Below are 19,168 nucleotides of genomic sequence, written 5' to 3'. Positions count from 1 at the left end.
ATTACGAAGAGGAATGTAATTCATAAATGAATCGCAATGGGTATACAATACCCCTATATAGTGTTGTTAAGCCAGTTACATGCAATAATGGGCGTTTGAAAAGCGTGTTTTCGCTGTCACCGCGGATGTATCTCGTACGAGCTAACGTTAGTTCAAGGCTAAACACCTGAAAACTACAGTCAACATCTTAATTATATTGCGTTTACTTATCAAAATGAAAAACGTCGTTTTACTTTTATGCTTTTTGCTTGCAAAAGGTGAGTATTTAAAACGCTTCTAAACTTTCGATTTTACTTTATAGCTCTCTGCTTGAGTGCTAAACATGTGATTTACTTTATTGTTGAGCGATATACGTAGGCGTACAATTTAGATAATTTATAAACCACAATCCCACATCTGCTCACTGTGTATTATCGTACTATCGCTTCCCACAAACTACTAACCTACTAACCCTTTGAAGTTTAACAGGTCTAATTAGCTAATTCGCATTTGGATTTGTTCAAACTGTTTGTGTTTGTCCTCCAGGTGTGTTTGGTGAAGATGTGATGTCAGTGATGGAGGGAGATTCTGTCAAGCTACACACTGATCTTACAGATTTACAGGGATATGAACTTATACTGTGGACATTTGGAGCTGACAGCACTCGTATAGCTCAGATCAACAATGTAGTCAATAAGATCTCATTATATAATGATGTTCTTGATGGGAAATTCAGAGACCGACTGCAGCTGGATAATCGGACTGGATCTCTGACCATCGCAAACACCAGATCCACAGACACTGGACTTTATGAACTGCAGGTCATTGGTGGAAAAGAGGTCCCACCCAAGAAATTCAGCGTTATTGTTTCTGGTGAGTATTTTGCAGTTGAATTCCAGATGATTTCAGTGTACACAAGTTGCTACTTTGGTAGCTTTACTATCCTTCTATCATCCTATATCCTCTTGGAGACAAAGCCAAGCTAAATATAGAGTATCTGGTTTCTTTTGTAAAGGGTAAAATGAGACCAGAGTCACAGCCTTGTATGTGTAATTTGCAGCGCGTGACCCAGGGAGAGAAAACTAGTGGAAATTTTTCATTTGCGTAGGTGATGTTTATAACTTTTGCAACTGCATTTTTATCTTTTTATTAGCATTATGGTTTATTTCTGAGTTCCTGAGTTGACATGGATGCTTGTAAATAGATATGTGTAAAACTCACAATTTTGCATTTATTAAGGCTGATTCACCTGTTTTCCATCTTCAGCTCCTCTATCTGTTCCTGTCATCAGCAGAAACTCTTCTCAGTGTTCTTCGCTGGGGTCATCAGTGTCCAAATGTTCACTAGTGTGTTCAGTGGTGAATGTGAATCATGTGACTCTCTCCTGGTACAAAGGAAACAGTTTATTGTCCAGCATCAGTGTGTCTGATCTCAGCATCAGTCTCTCTCTACCTCTGGAGGTGGAATATCAGGATAAAAACACCTACAGCTGTGTGATCAACAGTCCCATCAACAACCAGACCACACATCTGGACATCAGCAAACTCTGTCACACATGTTCAGGTATGGATATTAACTGATTGGTTCAATTCTTTACTTGCACATCAAAAGATGTGCATTATTGTTTGTTGACTCTCTCTGAATTACTGTTTTATAGAGGATGCATCAAGTTTAAACCCAGAAGACGGCATATTTTTAGGTCATGTGGTGCTGATATGCATTGGTGTTATAGTTCTTGTAATAGTCTTGGCTGCAGTTGGGATGTTCGGTATCTACTGGAAATATAGAAAAACAAATCAGCTGAGTAAGTTTACTCACAATTAATAGAGCAAGATGAGCTTTATTGTGCAAGCATGTAATTTTATCTGTCTTTTTAACCTTTTTTTATGTAATTGATTTACATAATTGTTTAAGTCTGTGGTTTGTGTTTAAACAGGCCAGAGTCCTACGCAAAACTATACTGAGTTGGATAATGGTAAGAGACTGTGTTACTGCAAAAACATTGTAAATGATCATGTTGATTTTTAAGAGTATTTTGAAGTAAAAACTAGTAGGTCCTACTAGCCTAACTAATGTAAGTAAAAAAGTAAACATTTAAAACAAAGAAACAAATGAATAGCAATAGAACAAATAAAAAACATAATGTTACTAATGAAATAAACAATGATTTGTAAGAAAAATAAAAACTGTGTACATTTTAAAGTTGAATTATTCTAATGCACATTGAGAGTTCAAAATTAAGAGCTCCAAACCATGTTCCTAACTAGGGCTGTGGGCCTCCGATGATGAACGCAATATTGCGTAGCTTGTCAGTGAACTACGGCTCTTTGTAGTATATGCAGTTTCATCTGACAGCAGGTGATGGAGATTTACGACTAATTGCGGAACCGGCATTACTGAAGAGATGCGCATGATAATCGTATGCGATTATTTGCACAGGCCTATTCCTAATTGAGAAAATGTAAGTAATAAAAAACTGAAGTCAACTGAATTAACTTGTATCTGAATTTTAAAGGGGACTCAACCCTCTTTTTATTTGTGATATGCTGTCTCCGTCTAAATTACATTCACACCAGTGTTTTAGAAAGCCAAACTAAATACAATATTATAGTAGTAACAACAACAATGACAATCACTAGTTTCTACACTTGAAAGAGATATTAAAAATTTGGACTGCAGTAACTTAATACTGCACTTTTAAGCTTTTATTTTGAGAGAAACAGCAGCTTTTATTTAGATGAAAAACTCCCAATAGGCAAAAACGCATCGTACTACAAATCTAGTGAAACGCTGTAATCATCTGCCGTGAAAAATGAAGCATAACTGGCCGTTTCATTCCCAAATGTGCACTAAACTCGTAGCACATGCAATAAATGAGTTTACTGCATTTATTCACTATGAACTGAGCCGTTCTGAGGCACAAAAACACTGGATCAAGAGTTGATCCCCTGAACGAAAACAGACTTGATGAAGGGGTTAAGCCATACTGTGCTTTTGGTTTTAGTTCGTTTGACAGATACTGTCCTAAAGGCCCATAAAGGTGCATAATGGCCCAAAACACAGCTTTAAAGTCGTTTTATGTAAGAATAATAGGTTTAAATATATTTTAAAAAATACACTTTTTGCCCAGAAGACCTATCGTTTCATATCGCCATGTGACCGTGATAATATCAAGACAGTTTTACTATTACAATAACACAATATTGATGATACCGTTACACCCCTAGCAGTGAGTGATTCTCTTTTTCTTTTTCCCTGCTCTGTTGTGGTTATTGGAAATATATACAATTTGTACTGAATACTTACTCTCTGTCTAGGTTCTCAAAGTGATGATTTGGCTGAGACAGATGAACTGAAGACAGTATCAGTGAATGTGGGAGGGACCGTCATTCTAAACACAGGTGTCACTGCAATACAAAGTTTTGATGTGCTGCAGTGGAGGTTTAGTGATGTAAACGCAGACAGCACAAACCCATTTATTGTCTTTGCAAGACTTAATGAACAAAGCAATTTTGATCCTACTGGTCATGATGAGACGTTCAGACACAGAGTAAATCTGGATCAACAAAATGGATATCTTACAATTAGTGGCATCATGCCCACAGACTTTGGAATTTATAAACTAAATATCACCAGGAATGGGAGAAATGTGATCTCCAAGACATTTATCGTCAGAGGTGAGTATAGCTCAAATCTTTTAGTTGAATAAAGATCCAACAACACTGTGAACAAGTTAGATGATCTGAAATTACCAATTCATTCATGCACAATGAACCTAATATGACCTAAATGTTTCAAACAATTCAAACCATAATCTTTATTTTATATATTTTTTTAACAGATTCCTCAGAAAATAAAGAGGAGACAGAGGTGCCAGAGGACACATCAACATTATTAATTGGAGAGACTGCTATCACTAGTCTATAGTCACTGTTACATTATTCTTATTTGTATAAAACGTTTCTGCTTTTATGAGCCTTTAAAACTGGAAAAAGGTTTAAAGTGAACACTGCATGCTGTTAACCTGTGAAAACTATCAGAACAAAGGGCTTGATGGAATTGATGTTACACTAACTTTTTTTTGGTTATTTTTGACATTTGCATGAATGTGACATTGGTGTCAGTTTTACAGTTTTGATCAGTGTTAATGAACAAAACAACATTTTTGAATGTTTTCCGCCCTCTAGTGGGCAATCCGTATTATAATGTGTGTGTTTGTAAATAGTTTTATCATGTAAATGAAAGGCTGCAGTTTTGGTCTGAACATCATTTCAGCCTCATTAAGGACAAAATATGAATTTATTTTATTACTATTTAATAATAAATTGTTCTTTTAAAGTTACTGTCCTATAAATTGTGATGAAAACTTCATTATAATCCATTATATGCAATGCAAACAGATTTGCTGTAAAATTTGTAAATGTTAACTCTACAATGTAAGGTAACTTACAGTTATTTTATTAATTGGATTTTACTGTTTTTTAATGCATTTTATTAAAAAAGAAAAAAATTAACAAAAAAAAAAAAAAAAAGTTGACCTCAAACTGTGATGTAGTGGTGGCCTATTATTTCTAACACAATCATTTACTGTGTGCTCACATCACCTTCAATGAATCATTCATTGAGTTCCTGGGTGGTCTGTATATGTTTTGATACCCTGATAGCACTCCATCAAATAGAGAGAGACATGTATTTGATGTCTGCCTTTACTTTGCAAGACATATTTAAGTGTATGCTCATCTGCAATATGTCTATGAGACATTTTCTATCAGATGTCAAATAGACACTTAGAAAATGTCTTTAAGATGTTTATGATTTAGAACGTATGCAAGATGTCTGTTAAAGATCACTTGATCTGGAAAGCATCTGCTGTGTACAAACATCTGACAGACATTTCTAAGATGTAAGTTTTACATACATTCTAAATCATAAACATCTTAAAGACATCTAATAGACATAAATTTGACATCTGATATGAAACGTCCTATAGACGTATTGCAGATAAGCACACACACTAAAAAAATGTCTTCCAGATGTAAATGCAGACATCAAATAAAATGTCTCCATTATGTATGTGTGCTAACAGGGATTTAACATACTGGTGTGGGAGTTTCTGGGTTGGCCATAAATATTTTAATACCCTGATAACACATGTACATCACAGAGGCGTCTATTTGATGTCTGCATTTACATCTGCAAGTCGTATTTATTTGAGTGTTTGCTCATCTTCAATATGTCGATAAGACATTTACAATCAGATGTCAAATGCACCCTTAGAAAATGTCTTTAAGATGTTTATGATTTGTAATGTATGTAAAAATGACAACTTATACCCAGATAGCACATATATATGTCTGCAAGATGTCCTATAAAGATCACTTGATCTGGAAAGCATCTGCTGTGTGCTAAGATCTGACAGACGTCTGTAAGATGTCAGTTTTACATACAATCCAAATCATAAACATCTTAAAGACATCTAATTTACATCTATTTGACATCTGGTAGGAAACGTCCTATTGACGTATTGCAGATGAGCAAACACTCTAAAAAATTTGTCTTGCAGAGACGTCAAATAGACATCTCCGTGATGTATGTGTGCTTTCAGGGTAGACATTTATCAGATATTTGTACACAGCTGAAGTTTTCCAGAACTTTAACAGACATCTTGCAGATGTAATCATGTTAGTTTCCCTGATAGCACACATACAGCATGGAGATGTCTTTTTGACGTCTGTGTTTACATCTGGATTACGTATTTTTAAAGTGTTTGCTCATCTGCAAGTCTTCTATTGGACGTTTCCTATCAGATGTCAAATAGACGTCTCTTAGATGTCCTCAAGATGTTTATGATTTAGAATGTATGTAAAACTGACATCTAAGAGACGTCTGTGAGATGTACACAGCAGATGCTTTCCAGATCAAGAGATCTTTAACAGACATCTTGCAGACGTACATGTGCTATCTGGGTTGTTTTTTGAAATTAAACAAGAAACAAGAAAATGGTGCCTTTATTTGTTTTTTCTTTTGTTCAAAAAATTAGATTTTGGCTTGATTTTTCGTTTTCAGTTCACAGGTAGAAAACGGATGAACTATTTTAAAATTAATTTTCCACCCAATTTAGGATCTGCCCTTACAGTTAAAGAATGGCACTATCCATTTTCTACCTATGAAGCAAGACGGAAAAAAAAAATTTGAACAAACGTAAAAAAAAAAAAAAACGAATAAAGGCACCATTTTCTTGTCTCTGCTTATTTTATTTTATTATTAAATATAGATTTAAATACATATAATCCCTATTTTATGTGATTTTTTTATAGTACATATAGTCAAACCAAAATTTATTTAGACACCTTCCACATTTCTCACAATATTGCAATTTATTAACCAAAATTTATCCACCAAAATTATTCATACTAATTGTTAGTATGACAATATTTACACAAATACGTTGTTGACCAATTACCAAGCAATGCTTAATTTTGTTCAGTCTGTGGTGTAAAAAGGTTGCATTAGCAATTTGAAGAAAAACACTTCAGCATAATGTTTCTGAATAAATTTTGGTCTCAAATTTTTATCATTTTCACTCGTAGTCCACTGTATGAAGAATTTTTGGTTATAATAGTTACAGTTTACTTTATTTTGCTATTTTCACTTACATAAATTAACTATAGTGTCCTGCACCCACTAGTAAAAAAAAAATAAAAAAATTATATCTGGTGTATCTGGTATATCTGGTGCATTTGAAGAAAAGAATACTGTTGCCAATGTTTATTTTGATGTACACTCGCATGAGATGAAGTGTATTAGAAAAAGCTATTTTCAGCACAAACATTGACTATACCTAAATTATAAACAGTGCATATATATATATATATATAAAAATTTAAAAAAAGAAAAAATGTTCATAAAGTGAAAGCAAAATGGGTACAAAAGAGAGAGAGTTGATTGTTTTAATAGTGAATCAGTGAACTGAAGTTGATGTCTGAGTTTGTCTTTTCTGTTCAGCTTTTCTGGATGTGATTTCAAACCCCAAAACAACAACAGTAGCCACACCCACCAGAGCAGAGATGACCAATTGGATCACAGCTTTAGTAGAGTCACAACAACAGACACATTCTGAGTCTGAGGGGATAAAAGACAAATACCATTTAAAATGACTGATAATATGCTTACGATTTGTGTAAATAAATACTAAGATTACCTGAATGTATCTGACAGAGATCATCAATGTCCAGATGTTGAGTCTGGTTGCTGATGGGATTGTTGGTCACACAGCTGTAGATGTTTTTATCCTGATATTCCACATTCAGATGTAAAGACACGCTGCTGCTGAGATCAGACACACTGATGCTGGACAATAAACTGTTTCCTTTGTACCAGGAGAGAGTAACATCACTTACATTCACCACTGAACACACCAATGAACAATAAGATGATGAAGATGGTGAAGAACAGTCTCTGCTGATGACAGGACCAGGCAGACGAGCTACAAAAGAACAGAAGCGTTTTTAAACAGAACGTCTTGACTGGTACCTGAAAGATAGTATATTTTAGTATCGTAAGGAAGTATTCTGTTCATGAGCACCTCACTATTAACGAATAAGTTCACCCAAAAAAATAGATGTAGTTGAGTTTGTTTCTTTATGGAAACCCGTGAATGCGTGCCATCAGAATGAGGGTCCAAACAGCTGATAAAAAAATAAAAAATAAATAAATTACAGTAAGTAATCCAATAAGTAATCTACAAGTAATCCACACTACTACCGTTCATCAATTCACATCTTTTGAATGGAAAAGATGTGTATTTGTACAAAACAAATCCATCAATAGGATGTTTTAACTTTAAACCATTGCTTCTGTCCACAATACCATAATAAAAGTCCATAATCCATAATAACACTCATTCTGACGGCACCCATTCACTTCAGAGGATCCATTGGTGAACAAGTGAGTACCCATGAAGAAATAAACTCATTGATGACCTGACAGTCAGTAAATGTTCCACAGATTTGTGGAAATGACTACAGGCAACATTGTAATTGATATTTATAATATTTGTAATTTATATGTAGCATTATAATTTACAATTTATATTTAGCAGATGCATACAGTTGAGGTCAAATCTTCAAAATCTGCAAAATGTTCATTATATTACCAAAATAAAAAGGATCATACAAAATGCATGTTATTGTTTATTTAGTACTGAATAAGATATTTCACATAAAAGATGTTTACATATAGTCCACAAGAGAAAATAATAGCTTAATTTATAAAAATGACCTTGTTCAAAAGTGATCCACAGCTTTTTATTTAGCGATAGTTTTTCATGAGTCCCAGTTTGTTCTGAACAGTTAAACTGCCTGCTATTCTTCTGAAAATCCTTCAGCTCCAACAAATTCTTTGGTTTTCCTGCATTTTTGTGTATTTGAACCCTTTCCAGCAGAGACTGTATGATTTTGAGATCCATCTTTTCACACCGAGGACAACTGAGGGACTCATATGCAACTATTACAGAAGGTTCAAACACTCAGTGATGCTCCAGAAGGAAACACAATGCATTAAGAGCCAGGGGGAAAAAACTTTTGAACAGAATGGAGATGTGTACATTTTTCTTATTTTGCCTAAATATCATATTTGTTTAATTTAGTACCGCCCTTCAGAGGCTACAGATGATACTTGCATGTTTGCCAGAAGTTAAATTAAAGAAGTTAAATAAGGTAAATTTACCCTGATCTTTAAATTTAAAACATTTTCACCCCCCTATTAACGCATTGTGTTTCCTTCTGGAGCATCAGTGAGTGTTTAAACCTTCTGTAATCGTTGCATATGAGTTTCTCAGTTGTCCTCAGTGTGAAAAGATCATACAGTCGTTATTGGAAAGGGTTCAAATACACAAAAAATGCTGGAAAACCAAAGAATTTGTTGGTGCTGAAGGATTTTTCTGAAGAACAGCAGGCAGTTTAGGGTAAACAAGGGACTCACGAACTACCACTAAACAAACAAACATAATTCAGGTAACAACGCAGTATTAAGAATCAAGGGGATATAAACAGGGACATTTTTATAAATTCAATTATTATTTTCTTATTATTTTCTTGTGAACTATATGTAAACATCTTTTATGTGAAATATCTTATTCAGGTCAGTACTAAATAAACAATAACATGCATTTTGTATGATCCCTCTTATTTTGGTAAAATAATTAACATTTTGCAGATTCTGAAAGGGGGGTGTAAACTTTTGACCTCAACTGTATATGACAACAGAGAAATTAGTGTCAAATACAAATCTTAAGTCTGTAATTCTTAACTCACCATAAACAGTGACATTGAACGTTTTCCTTAATATCTTATTTCCAATTATCTGGACTTCATAAATTCCAGAGTGGTCAGTTCTGATGTTCCTGACAGTGAGAGATCCAGTCCGGGGGTCCAAATGCAATCTGTCTTTAAATCCTTTCATACTTTCAGATACTGAGATGCTCTGGGCTGATCTGTTGACTTCAGCCATGGGAGAGTCTTCAGCTCCGAATCTCCACAGAATCAGATCATCTTTTTTCATTTCAGTATCAGTCTGTAGAGTGAAAGTATCTCCCTCGATCACTGACACTGACTTCATTTCATCTGTCTCCACACCAAACGCACCTGAAAAATAAAACATCAATCAAGATAGAGAATTCATACAGTAAACTTCTGTTTAATTAACTTATCTAATTCATAAAGCATTTTAATCAGTTTTAATCTTCATGACAGAACAATTGAGAATATGGCCCAGCCAAGTCACCAAAAAATATTAAAATTGCCTATAAACATAACTCTTTACTTACCAACAAAACCGAACAAAGACAAACAGAACAAGACAAACGCATAGACCATTTTTAAGCTGCTCAACCAACATGCAATAACTCAAAACAATCAAAATGACCAGTCGTTGCATGTGAATCCTCCCCTTGCAGGATGTGACACCTTAGTCTGCACATGCTAGCTGTGGTTGCAGTGGTTATGTTGGAGTTTACATTGGCAGAAAGCGTTCTTTTAACACGGGGAGTTAAAATGGTCTTGTTTACTGTATCTAATACTTTTGAAGGGGAAATAAAGTCAGAAATCAGAATATCTGAGTGAATGTTGGGAAATTAATTCAATGTTAATACACAATTCACTGTATACTGTGATTTGGTTATGCTCCTCTCATTTGCTAAATGCATAAAGATTCATGTAAAATAGTTACATTTAGTCATTATTATTTCAAATAAAGAGATATATAAGAAAATTATTTAGCACATTGGTGTTGATGAATGTACTATATTATTTAACTAAAGAACAGTTTTGTTTGATGTGGTATTCAGACTGTGATAATCATGTCAGCAGAAGAAAAGAAACCTTTCACCCACAAACTACATACGTGAACTCTCGTGTACAAGCTGTTTGTCCACCCAAGAAATGAAACCACATTTTGTTCCAGATAAATAAATGTGACCACAACAGGTTTCATTTTGACTCACAAACTGTCACACATTCAGTGAATTACACCCATTTTTTCTTTCTGCATGAGAAAAAGATATACTTTCTGTTGGTCATTTTTTTTATTGCTTAGAAATAACATTTAAATCAGCTACCATTTTGTCTACTTATACCATTAGCTAACTGCAAAATTACATATTCAGTATATTTTAGAGAATATGACAATGCTATTTGAAACTTTAGATTATTGTTGTGCTTATTTGGTTTGGTAAATGTTGCAAATTATGCTGATTTTAAATTTACTTCGTATTCACATTAACATATAGTACTTAAAAGTCCCAGGCAGAGAGTCTTTGTTCACTATGGACTGCAGCAAGTAAGTGATTTGAAACAAGCAGTGTTTTCTATGTATTGACGTAATTTCAACTGAAACAGGAAGACAGGGTGGGACATATCCAGCAGTCCCGCCCCCTTTTCAAATAGTGTTTGTTATATCACAGCTTGGGCCAGAGCCATTGAGCTCAGTAAAGCTGCATAAAGCCGTCAGGACACAATATATGACAGCGAAAATCTCATCCATATCTTTAATAAAATATACCATTCTGTGTGGAAATCAAATGGGTCCACTGGCGTTGTTCTTGGTCAGGTGATTTTTTATTTTATTTTATTTTTTTAACTGTGCAATGCTTGTTATATTAAGTGAGGCTGAGACAGACTACTGACATTGTTGCACTTCTGTACACTGAGGAATTTCAAGCTTTCTAGCGACATCGCTGGTTAAAACAAAACACTGCAAAACATTTCGTCTTATGGAGGAATAGTGGTTGAAAGGGATAGTCTTTAAAAACGGAAATGATCATTATTATATCTGTTTTTTAGTTTCTCTATATAGGAAAAAAGTTTGTATTTGCATAAAGTTTGCATAAAATTTGCAACCATGTTTTCCTTACATCTATCCGTTTTCATCTAAACGTGCTGAAAAAAAGTTTATCTTAACGTACAGTGACTGTTTAATTGTTGAAATATTTTAAGGATACGAGGGGCACAAATGTAGAATTACCCTTAAATAACAGGAAATCCGAATTCCAAAACCATGTCTCTGCAGGACATATGGGAGTTTCCCGATCGGTGGGCGATTGCATAACGCGTTTGGTGATGATCAAAACTAAGTTAGTTCTATCTCTGAGGACGTTTGCACTGGACCTGACGCATTTTTTCTCCGAAACGGGATTTTTTCAGAAATTATCAGGAAGTGGATCTCAGTCAGTATAATGTTTGTCTCTAAAGTTTTCAAACTGTGCATTTCGTCTGTTCAAAAATCAGCTCTGAGCTGTGAGAGGACGACTGACATTCGGAGCAGTTCAGCGTCACTTTCCATCCTTTTCTTTTTAATCAGATTTTATTCAGCCCCTTCTTATTCGTCGATATGAAGATATTAATTGTTTTATTATTACTACTACACATACATGGTAAGTGGTAGATACTCTTTCAGTTTTGACCATTGCGCAATTCCTGTAAAAATATTGTCTTAATGTAAGGGGGAAATTACAAACAACAACTATCTAAAATGTTTTGTAGTGGATCAGATCTATTAACAGTAGCCTACTTGTAAAATTAGAGACCTTGTTTGTAGGTGTGGCGCAACATAAAAGTAGGCTACTACACTCTCTACTATCTTTAGGGTGTAACTTCACGCTAAATCAAATTTTTGAAAGCATGAACAGAGCCATGGCAGTTTTCAACGAAGTAGTGAATTGGTTTTCTGACTGCAAAAGACCTAACCGTCGATGCTCATCCTTATTTTGTTTAAGATACAGTTTACCCGTTGCAATTAGCTCCCTGTTCGTGAGTCTTAAATCGTCCTCAGTTTGACAAGATAGATCGTTTAAAATATTTTTTTAAAGAACAGCAGCTCCGCTCAAGACAAACAAGAACAATTAGCTAACTAGCAAAAACATACAGGAGGTTGTGGATCATCAACATAATGACATGAACTAGTAAATAAATATAACTGCCAAGCAATCGCAGATGTCTATTTTTCAATGGAAGGGCCATCAAAAGTATCACAAATGTAGAAGTGGAGCTTTCACTCCCCAAATCCTTTATGGCATGAGCAGAAGCCTGTGAAAAATATTTTAACTTTACCCACAGTACAGCTGAAGCCACCTGTCTTGACTTGTTGAACCAAGTTCCCAAGCCCTTGTACACATGATAAATGTTGATAACGCATTTTATTCTAACATTCCATCCTAAGGTTGGTTTTGTTGTGGTTGGTATAAAGCCAAAAAGGCTTGCACTTTTCATGCACTGGAACTTTGTTTGATTCTGAACTCAAACTGTTAAGATAATAAACAGAAATCTACATCAAATTCTGGTCCAACCATAAGTTTTGTGATTGAATCGTTATCTGAATAACCATTTCTACTCGTTCTGCAGGCATGTCTGGTGCTGAGACAGATGCAATAGAATCAGTATCAGTGATGGAGGGAGATTCAGTGACTCTACATGCTTTTGAAACACAAGCAGAAGATCTGAAAGTGTGGAGCTTTGGACCTGACAATACTGTCATAGCTGTGAACTCTGAAGTTAAGATATTTAGGGACAGATTTCTGGTGAACCAATCAACTGCATCTCTTACTATCAAAAACATCACAGCTAATTTTTCTGGAATATATAAATTAACTGTGGTAAGGAAGAGCTCATACAAGACATATAATGTTATTGTTTATGGTGAGTGGCTCAAGTCTTTCAGATGGTTGAACATTTTTTTTTTAAAAATACAATTAAAATAAGGTTTGATTTATCTGTAAATATATTTTACCTGTTTATTCTCTAATGTGTTCAGCTCGTCTGCCTGTTCCTGTCATCAGCAGTGACTCTTCACAATGTTCATCATCATCATCACAGCAGAATTGTTCACTGGTGTGTTCAGTGGTGAATGTGAGTGATGTGAGTCTCTCCTGGTACAAAGGAAACAGTTTATTGTCCAGCATCAGTGTGTCTGATCTCAGCATCAGTCTCTCTCTACCTCTGGAGGTGGAATATCAGGATAAAAACACCTACAGCTGTGTGATCAACAATCCCATCAGCAACCAGACTCAACATCTGGACATCAGCAAACTCTGTCAGTCATGCCCAGGTACATACACCAATATAAAAATATGGTACTTCTACAAACTCTTTAGTTCTAAAAGCAAAGCTCCTCTAAAAACTATACTAAGAATGACAAAGAGTTCAACAGGTAACACAGCATTTAGATTACATGTAGATTATAAAAAACTAACTGTCCACTTTCTGAATGCAGTTATGAACATAAACATGGATGCAATCCTTGCCTAGATATAATAGTAAAAACAAACAAAATTGGTGCCATATAGCCTCACAACTTTTTGTGAGGCTATATGGCACCATAACACAAACCGGTATTGTCAGTTCTAGTGTATTTTCACCAGTATCTAATGTCTCTAACATCTCTATTACAGCACAAGGACTGTCTGTAGGTGTTATAGTGGGGATGTGTGTTGGTCTCCCCCTGCTGGTAGCTGGGGGTGCTGTGGTTTACTTTTGCTACAAAAAACTTGCAGAAAAAACTGGTAAGTGTTACAGCTGATGCAATGAGAGAACTGTCAAATACCTTTGAAAAAAAGATAACTTTATAACTACACTTGTAAACTTTTTGCTAGATTGTGCTAGAATTGGATTATTCTGCTGCTTTGAGTCATTATTTAAAGTATTATTTTATAATAGATCTGCCTCCTGTGGAAGAAAATGTTCCACTAAACAATGGTAAGGTATTATATTTATTGATCTACTGTATAATAACAACTGACTGTTGTGTTTGTATGCATGAGATGTGGCTTAATTCGCTTCATCCATTTCTTTTAAAGACAGAATTGTTTATATGTGTAAAGAATTAGATTTGTTATGTCCTGAATATGAAATACTGGGTTACTGCTATTCTCTCCATTGTTAGAAGAAGGTACAGTGTTAGTACAAAACCAGACTTAGTCCAAACCAGACTTTATTCTACAAAGAACAATTATGCGGGGAAAATCTGTGTTTGTATAACAATTTTCAATATAATATTTCAACTAAAATCAACATACTGACCATCAGGAGCCAAAATGTATAAATGCTAGAAAAATTGAACAAAAACAAACAAACAAACAAACAAACTCTGAAACCAAAAATGTAATTGACATGTTTCATTGAATTAAGTGTGATTATTGTTTGAATAGGTCGAGATCTTACGGAAGAAACTAATAACCCAAATAATGGTAAGATATTGTATTACTGTGAGCACTGAATCTCTGTGTACACAAATCAGGTTAACATCTTTGTCTTCTGCAGATCAGGAAATGCCTTATCAGGAGAGAGATTTACAAGATGGTAAGTTCAATAAGATTTTTGTCAAAAGACCACCTATTAAAATTAGAGAGCACTTACAGATACTGCCAAGTTATTGGTGTTCATCTGGCACCTGGTGCTAACTTCCTTAATTATTTGAATAACACTATTTAACAGGCAGCATTCCTCCAGAATTCACTGAGATTGTAAGATGGCAGGCTGTTGAGAACCACTGCTATAGACTAATGAATACACATTTGCAATTTAGATGGCCTACATAATTAATAGTGTGACAAAACAATCACATTCTTAGTATACAGGCATAAATGATAACCCTGCCTTACTGTACTGTAGTAAGCCTGTCAATTATTTTATAAATGAAAACCGTGTACCCAAAAGTTCATGTTTCTTCTCCAGTAATGTTGATCAGAATGACGCTTCACTTAAAAAGTTCACCAATGTATAGACACAGCGCTATTCCATGACAACAGCGCCCTCTATGGACGGAGGTACAGATAACAGTGATTGGGGTATTTAATGGTCACTTACACAGGCCATTCTAAGGCTACGTTTACACAACAACGATGTAGTCAAAAACAGAAAAGATTGTCCCTTGCATTTTTAAAAAGTTCCACGTATACACGACAACATTTTCAAAACGATCTGCGTTTCGTAAAAACGGTCAAAACACTGTATTACGTGTCCCAGGCCAGTAGTTGGCGCACTGTTTGTTCGCACTTGCCTTTAAAATTGTCACATACTGCGAATGTCTACATACCTAACACGTACTATGTACAATAAAAAAAATAAAAATAAATAAAAATAAAAACAAAGAAAAAAAAACTTGGCTACTAAACTTGTTCTGTAATAAACCATGGTTAATTTTGGTAAGAGGAAAATATTATGGTAATGGACTCATGGTAATGCAATAACATGTTCAGTATTATGATTTTTGTGTAAAGATATTGTCATGATGTCATCATTATTGTACTAATTTTGACATTTAGGCAATTTAGAAAATTTAGTTTTGTTAAATCTGTATTATTTAAGTCATTTTAACATAAAACAACAAAACATGGCCATAATGTGATACTTTAAATTGAACTTAAATACATTTATGTTACTGCAAACAGAATATAATGAGGTGGTTGTTTTGCAAAAAGGTGGAGACAGTTCTGTTCATAACAGTAAATGACTGAAGGGAAAAGTGACAGCTACGCAAATGCCTGATCAGGAGAGAAATTTACAAGATGGTAATTTCAATGAGATACTTCAAAACTTAAATGAGATTTTTGTAAAAGAACACTGATCAAAATTAAAGAGCACTTACAGATACCTAATTTAAACTAAATTACTATCATCACTCAAAATACTCTATGCTAAAGGACATTATTATTATCTAGTGTAAAGTTACAGTAGTAATTTAGCAAACAAATGTTTTAAAACATTGTTTTGTAATACGTTTAGAGGGGGCTGGGGCAGATAACAACACAACCCTTATGAAAATTTATGGTTTTGATACACTAACCATAGAGTCTAACCATGAGATGTGCAGTAAAACTATGGTTGCAAATTAAAACAGATTGTAATCAATCCGCCAAAAAAAAAAAAAAAAAAAAACCCAACAACAAAAAAACATGGTTACTAAACTTGTTCTGTAATAAACCATGGTTAATTTTGATAAGAGAAAAATACGACTCATGATAATGCAATAACACGTTCAGTATTATGATTTTTGTGTAAAGATATTGTCATGATGTCATCATTATTGTACTAATTTTGACATTTAGGCAATTTAGAAAATTTAGTTTTGTTAAATCTGTAGTATTTAAGTCATTTTAAGATAAAACAACAAAACATGGCCATAATGTGATACTTTAAATGCAGTTACCAGTGTGACATTAAACAGGTAGTTGTAATGGGAACTTTTTACTTAAGTACATGTCAGAGCCCATACTACTTTAACTTGAGCAAAAAGTGTAGTCAGTACTTTTACCAGAGTATTTTTAAACACAAGTATCTGTACTTCTACATGAGTGAAGGATGTGTGTACTTCTGCCATCTCTGTGAGCAGGTCAAGATCTTGGGAAAAAAGCTGATAACCCAAATAATGGTAAGATATTGCATTACTGTGTGCATTATATCTCTGTGTTTTTGAGTACAAATCAGATTAACATCTTTGTCTTCTGCAGATCAGGAAATATCTGATCAGGAGAGATGTTTGCCAGATGGTAAGTTCAATGACATACTTCAAAACTTCAATGAGATGTTTGAAAAAGAACACTGATCAAAATTAGAGAGCACTTACAGATACCTCCAAGTTATTGGTGTTAATCCAAACCAGTCTCATGGTAGTTTGTTACATAGTTATGAAATTTTAATCACAAATACGAATTTCCCCTTTTTTAAATTTAATGTATTTCAATAGGAAGTAACTTTCATGCCTGCACCATGTTTTTCTTTCTGGCACTGCAACACATTCGGTGATTTCTGTTTAATCCGCCTCTATATATTATTGAAACTTTATTTGTTATTTATTTACACAATTTAGACATGTTTGAGCACCTAACCCAACCCCACCCCTAAACCTACCCATTTGTATATTATATAAAACACAAGATGCAACAGGCACATATGACAACAAATGCTGTTAATTTAAAAGGTAAAAAAAGAAGTGTTCCGAGGTGAAACGACTGATTTGTGCGAAGAACACATGCAAAAACAATCACAAATCTCCATTTGCAATCTGCTTGCTGTGACAGGTTTCATTGAATTAAATCTGATTGTTGCTGGAACAGTTCTTGGGGAAGAAGTTGATAACCCAAATAATGGTAAGATATTGCATTACTGTGTGCATTAAATCTCTGCGTGTTTGAGTACAAATCAGATTAACAATTGCCTAATCAAATGTTAATCTGAAATGCCTAATCAAGAAAGATATGTACCAAATGGTAAGTTACAGTAAAACAGTTTTCTTTTTATTTTCATCGTCCATTACATGTAGTCATAATTAACAATATATTTATAACAAACTGGTCAGGAAAAACATGATTCACCTCAAGGTAAGATAATGAAATATTGTGGTACACCTTCCACTGCAAGCTGTGAGCAGCTTTACTATACATTGCTTGCAGTGTGCATACACAAACAAAATGTTAACATTACAAATATTGTTGACACTTTTGTTACACTTTTGTTTGTTTGACAAGATCTCAGTTTATCATTTATACATGTTTAATTCCTGCCTCAATTTTTTTTTTTTTTTCCCCCAGATATTCAACCAGATAAATTTAAGAAAATAAATGTGAACCAGGGACAAACTATCACCCTAAATACTGGTGTTACTGAGATACAGAGCGATGATCAGCTAATTGTGGAAATATGCTGATTCCAGTGTATCTGAATCCACAATCCAATTTATCACCATCATTGTATGGCATAAAAGTACTGATAGGTTTTCAGTAAATGATGGTCCTGATGGAAAATTCAAAGACAGACTACAGCTGGATAAACAGACTGGAAATCTCACAATCAAGAACACTGAAGTCACAGACACTGGCTATTTTAAAGTCAAGATTAAGAGCAACACCAATCCACTTACAAAAACATTCATAGTCAATGTCTGTGGTGAGAAGCTTAAGTATTGGAAATGTTTCTCTTTGTCTTACTCCAACACCCATTCTATGTTTGAGCCGTTTCTATCTTAAACACTTCACTTAAAACACAGTAGTAGTGATTTTATAGCCTAATCTCCAAGTAAACAGTAAATAAATCTGCATGCATTACTCCATGTATAATTGCAATAAGGGAGTTGTCATGTAATAGTTTAATTTGCCATACAGTGCAGTTTAACACTGTTCCTTTCTTTCTTTTTTTACCTTGTGATTCTTTATTTTACAGCTCCCACAAACAAGGAATGGGATGATCCAAATGACACAATTTTGTCCACGATAACAGAAGAGGACCCCAGCAACACTACTACAAATACTGTGGAGCCAACAGACACAGATGAGGAATTGTCATAGTCATAAATGTTGGGGAATGGCAACACAAGGTCACATGACAATGCCAATATGACAGATGTAGTATTTATGGATTGTATTCATATTGTACACATGCATACTCACAGAACATACTTGTTAAATGTTTGAGAAGATATTCATCAAGTACGGTATGTATTCTCACAGTATGCAAAAAGAGGCACATATTATGTGTTGAGGAGCTAAAGGTGTGAAGAAAACGTTGACATCTTTTTTAACGTAAACATTAGATTTCATTCTTTTACACCATGCAGGTTTTATGTTGGCTGTTTGACTTGTATTTCATATTTTGGGATTTTCATAAAACACAAGTTTGAAGATCCTATGAGAAAACGGTTGTTA

The 19,168-nt window shown here is 34.4% G+C and overlaps 3 protein-coding genes across 6 annotated transcripts; 2 read left to right on the top strand and 1 right to left on the bottom strand.

Moving 5' to 3' along the window:
- The first annotated feature begins 47 nt into the window (after positions 1-47).
- LOC127153280 (SLAM family member 5) lies at positions 48-4,507 on the top strand. Its single transcript, XM_051094301.1, has 7 exons — positions 48-257; positions 526-852; positions 1,246-1,542; positions 1,637-1,783; positions 1,916-1,954; positions 3,297-3,656; positions 3,821-4,507. Exons 1-7 carry the CDS (start codon positions 215-217, stop codon positions 3,904-3,906), a joined length of 1,299 nt encoding a protein of 432 aa, XP_050950258.1. The 5' UTR covers positions 48-214; the 3' UTR covers positions 3,907-4,507.
- Positions 4,508-6,700: 2,193 nt separating this feature from the next.
- Positions 6,701-9,858, bottom strand: LOC127153293 (uncharacterized). The gene is made up of 4 exons (XM_051094324.1): positions 9,806-9,858; positions 9,294-9,623; positions 7,181-7,465; positions 6,701-7,101 (listed from the first exon to the last, which is right to left on the bottom strand). Exons 1-4 carry the CDS (start codon positions 9,852-9,854, stop codon positions 6,941-6,943), a joined length of 825 nt encoding a protein of 274 aa, XP_050950281.1. The 5' UTR covers positions 9,855-9,858; the 3' UTR covers positions 6,701-6,940.
- A 1,118-nt stretch (positions 9,859-10,976) lies between these two features.
- Positions 10,977-18,197, top strand: LOC127153285 (SLAM family member 9-like). Of its 4 annotated transcripts, none has more exons than XM_051094307.1 (10): positions 10,977-11,085; positions 12,876-13,169; positions 13,285-13,578; positions 13,922-14,032; positions 14,187-14,225; positions 14,678-14,716; positions 14,790-14,828; positions 16,861-16,899; positions 16,979-17,017; positions 17,549-18,197. In XM_051094307.1, exons 2-10 carry the CDS (start codon positions 12,878-12,880, stop codon positions 17,644-17,646), a joined length of 990 nt encoding a protein of 329 aa, XP_050950264.1. In that variant the 5' UTR covers positions 10,977-11,085; positions 12,876-12,877; the 3' UTR covers positions 17,647-18,197. The 4 variants fall into 4 exon arrangements, with proteins under 4 accessions (XP_050950264.1, XP_050950261.1, XP_050950263.1 ...); XM_051094304.1 differs by lacking the exon at positions 10,977-11,085 and adding an exon at positions 11,587-11,908; XM_051094306.1 differs by lacking the exons at positions 10,977-11,085; positions 14,678-14,716 and adding an exon at positions 11,587-11,908.
- Positions 18,198-19,168: the final 971 nt, after the last annotated feature.

The sequence above is a fragment of the Labeo rohita genome, chromosome 22 (assembly GCF_022985175.1).
Source record: "Labeo rohita strain BAU-BD-2019 chromosome 22, IGBB_LRoh.1.0, whole genome shotgun sequence".
Lineage (NCBI taxonomy): Eukaryota > Metazoa > Chordata > Actinopteri > Cypriniformes > Cyprinidae > Labeo > Labeo rohita.
This window is presented reverse-complemented; position numbering and strand designations above follow the sequence as displayed.

Coding starts and splice junctions, on each gene's coding strand:
- LOC127153280 (XM_051094301.1), top strand. CDS start 215: ATGAAAAACGTCGTTTTACTTTTATGCTTTTTGCTTGCAAAAG. Junction 853..1,245: donor ATTCAGCGTTATTGTTTCTG/GTGAGTATTTTG, acceptor TTCCATCTTCAG/CTCCTCTATCTGTTCCTGTC. Junction 1,543..1,636: donor ACTCTGTCACACATGTTCAG/GTATGGATATTA, acceptor ACTGTTTTATAG/AGGATGCATCAAGTTTAAAC.
- LOC127153293 (XM_051094324.1), bottom strand. CDS start 9,854: ATGGTCTATGCGTTTGTCTTGTTCTGTTTGTCTTTGTTCGGTTTTGTT. Junction 9,624..9,805: donor GTCTTTGTTCGGTTTTGTTG/GTAAGTAAAGAG, acceptor TTTATTTTTCAG/GTGCGTTTGGTGTGGAGACA. Junction 7,102..7,180: donor TCTCTGTCAGATACATTCAG/GTAATCTTAGTA, acceptor TTATCCCCTCAG/ACTCAGAATGTGTCTGTTGT.
- LOC127153285 (XM_051094304.1), top strand. CDS start 11,866: ATGAAGATATTAATTGTTTTATTATTACTACTACACATACATG. Junction 14,717..14,789: donor AACTAATAACCCAAATAATG/GTAAGATATTGT, acceptor TGTCTTCTGCAG/ATCAGGAAATGCCTTATCAG. Junction 16,900..16,978: donor AGCTGATAACCCAAATAATG/GTAAGATATTGC, acceptor TGTCTTCTGCAG/ATCAGGAAATATCTGATCAG.